At 63.8% G+C, this 3,427-nt stretch overlaps 1 protein-coding gene across 1 annotated transcript in view; it reads left to right on the top strand.

The window, feature by feature from the left end:
- The window catches only part of MYO1F (myosin IF), a 36,503-nt gene that overhangs the window by 3,364 nt on the left and 29,712 nt on the right, over positions 1 to 3,427 (top strand). Inside the window, 1 exon segment of the mRNA XM_009889146.1 lies at positions 1,530 to 1,667. Coding sequence (XP_009887448.1) covers positions 1,530 to 1,667 — 138 coding nt within the window.

The following is a 3,427-nucleotide window of genomic DNA, read 5'->3' as shown; positions in this document are numbered from 1 at the left end:
GGGGTCACCGACAGCTCCCGGGGTGACAGTGCCGTGACCCGGAGCAGATGACAGATCCCACCTGCGTCTTTCCAGGTGTTTTTTCTAGGGGCTAATTAGGATGGGGGGGAGGAGAGGAGGCAAGAAAAAGGATCATAAGGAATGAATGAGGAAGAGGAGAAGCTCCCGCTGTGGTTTCAGGCTGCAGGAGTGGCCCCCACCCCCCTGCACCCCCAGGTCCGCATGTCCCAAGGGACAGTGGTGGGACAACGAAGCCGAAAGCCCCTCCACTGGCTACGAGGGCTTGAGTTGCACTTGGGGTGCAGCTTGGGGGGAGACACGGACGGCGGTTTGGGGTGCAAAGCCCAGCAGCCCAGCAGGGGGAGGTGGCCGGGGGAAGCAGCACGATGCTGCTGAGCTCCTCCACACTCCACGACGGTCCCTCCGTCCCCCGTCGCGATGGGGCCGGGTTGTGCCGAGTGTCCCGGGGTGTGTATGAGGGGCTGCGGAAATCAGGGCAGACAGGAGGGTGCGAAGGCGTCGGGGTCCGGAGGCCTGAAATCTTGCGAGCCAGCAGCAAAATGAAGCAAAAAGGGGAAGAGAAGAAAAGGGAAATGGAAAGAGTAAGAGGCTGGGGGCGACGGGGGGAGGAGAAGTGAAATCAGTGCCGGGAGCGCTGGGGTGAAAGCGGAACCCCGGGGGCTGCGGGACGGGCGCAGAGGAGCCGTGGGCAGGTCCAGACGGGGTGTCCCCTCCCGGGCACCGCACCGGGGGCCACAGGGGCACCGCGGCTGTGTTGGGCGAGTTTCCTCTGCAGCATCGAGGACAAGGGGCCGTTGAGTAGTTGTCATTTGGCCCGGAGAGATGTCACCCTCCCCTCCCAGCCCGGGGCTGTGTTTAGCCCCTCCAGGGCTTCAGTCACAGCCCAGTTTTCCTGTTGCCTCACGGCTACCGGAAGACAGAGCCGAGCAAGTTGGGGGGCGGCTGGCAAGTGTGTGCTGGCCTCCCCCTGGGCAGGGCGGAAAGGGTGAGGGGGCCCGGTGGCACATCTGCCCCGGTGCACAGGGACGTGGGGGCGCAGAGGATGCGCGGGGCCGGGGGTGCCCCCACCAGCTGCAATTTTTGCCTTTCCCCCGGGGTTATTTTTGCTGCCCCTTTGACTCATAAGCAGAGCCTGTGCAGCAATTACTTCATTAGTCCCTCATTAGCTCCATAACGAGCAGGGGTGGCGGTACGAACATGCCGGCAGGCTGGCGGTGCCCCGTCTGCTCCTCTCCGGGGTGTCAGACCTGCGGTGAGGTGGGATCCAGCCGGAGGGATGGGGCAAGTCCCGGTGCAGCAGCACTGGGATTTTGAGCTGTGCCACTTCCCAGAGTGGCCAAAACACCCATCTTTGCACCTCCTGAAGGCGCCGGTTTGGTGCCACAGCTGGGGCAGGGGCCGGTGAGAGCTCCCAGCAGCCCGGAGGGAGCTGGGACCGGGTCCAAGCCTGGAGCCCCACTCCCGTGGGTGGTGGCCCCAGTGCAGTCGCTGTGGCCCTCTCCCCGCAGGGCAGCAAGGAGCGCTTCCACTGGCAGAGCCACAATGTCAAGCAGAGCGGCGTGGACGACATGGTCCTGCTCTCCAAGATCTCCGAGGAGGCCATCGTGGAGAACCTCAAGAAGCGTTTTATGGACGATTACATCTTTGTATCCTTCCCGGGGCAGCGGAACACAGACAGGGAGCAGTGGGGCTGTGCTCCGAGGCTTTGCGTGGGCCAAACTGGGGTTGCCCCGATGCTTGCAGAGCGTCCCACCCCTACGCTGTGGCGGGACAAGATCGGGATCAGCTGGGGGAATGCCGCCATTCCCAACCTGAGCTGCACTCGGCAGAGATGCTGCAACCGCGAAGCCCATCCTGCTGCGCCCCAGGACCCGCTTTGGTCCTTCCCTTGCGGCCACAAAGCTGTAAGCAAAGAGCACTGAGCAAAGCCCTGTCTCCCACTGCTCCTGCGCGCTGGAGACCCCCCATCCTGCACCAAGGGGGTTGGACCCCAGTGGCAGTAGTGGCCATCGTCCCCTCTTGCTGTCACCCAACCCTTCTGACGCCCAGTGTGCCCTGCCTGCTCTGCACCCGCAGCAAATCCAAGCAAACCCTGGATGGAGTGCGAGCATCCCTGCAGACACGGGGACGAGGGGCCACCCCTCGCTGCCCACCAGGCTTAGCCCACACGGGACACCCAGAAGGCAGTCCGGGGTGCAAAGCTCCCACCCTGCCCAGTGTAGCCCCCTCCAGCCCCGTGCCATCCCCCAGCCCAGGCGCTTTGGCGGTCACTGACACTGCTGAGCACCGTGCGTGAGGCTCGGCAGCTCTCGGGCTCCACGGTGCGGATGGGGAGGTGTCCCCGCGCCCACGACTGGAGGCGCTGAGCCCCGCGGTGCAGAGCAGGGCACGGCGGGGGCTCGGGTGGCAGTAGGGCTGAGCCGGTTGCTCACGCCGCTGCGAGCGGCTGCGGTTTCCCTGAAGATGCAGCTCTGTCCTTACAAGGCAATGCTCTGTCCCCGGCCGGCGGTGATGCACCCATCCTCCCCGCTCTTTCGGCAACCCTGGGGCTTTAAATGTGTTTGGGGGTTGAGGTTGGCTTCGTCTTTTTTCGGAGGAAAAAAAAAACAAACCCACGCGGCCTCTTTCTTCCTTTTTTTTTTGTGTGCTGCTGCACGCAGGGCCCCCGTCGAGCCGTGTCTCAACGCCCCGCGCTTCTGCATTTCCCAGAAAAGCCCCTCTCTTCCTGCCCTTTGGCTGCTCTCCCCCCACCCCGCTGTCAGGTGGGCTGAAAATAGGGATATAGAGGGCTCGGGGTAACCCCGCTGGCACCGCTGTGTCCCCAACCTCCACCTCCCCGGCACCTCCGGGGTGCTGAGGGCTCAACCCCATCCTGTCGCTGTGTCATTTCCAAGTGTAATTCCCGGTTTTCCATCCCCCTGCCCACTCCCAGGTGACCCGGGGCTGCTGCAGGCAGGGGCTGAAGGAGGCGGAGGGGCTGGGAAAGACAGGAGCCGGCCGCTTCCCCCCTCTCTTCTGCCTCAGTTTCCCTGGCTGTAAAATGGACGCAATCTCCCGGTGCAAAAGCCGTGGATGGAGCAAAACCAGCCGAGCAGAGGGCGAACGCAGGAGGCGGCGGGATGCTGGAAATGCTGTTTTTGGAGCCGATCCTCAGCCAGAGTAAGGCAGCATGAACAAAGCCGGGGAGCTGAGGGGATGCTCCTGCTGTGGCCCGCACCGGTCACACTGGGGGGTCACACCAGGGCCGAGGGTGCCGCTTTGGCCCCGTGGCACCAAGTTGTGGCAGCGGCTCTGCACCGAGCTTGAAACCCTGGTGGCCTTTCTGGTACAGCTGCCAGGAAAAGACAGGGACACCCCCCCCAAAAAAAAAACCTTCCTTCCATCGCTTGAAGAGACACGGGGGCCG

This window comes from Charadrius vociferus, unplaced genomic scaffold (genome assembly GCF_000708025.1).
Source record: "Charadrius vociferus isolate BGI_N301 unplaced genomic scaffold, ASM70802v2 scaffold657, whole genome shotgun sequence".
NCBI classification, from domain to species: Eukaryota; Metazoa; Chordata; class Aves; order Charadriiformes; family Charadriidae; genus Charadrius; species Charadrius vociferus.
This window is presented reverse-complemented; position numbering and strand designations above follow the sequence as displayed.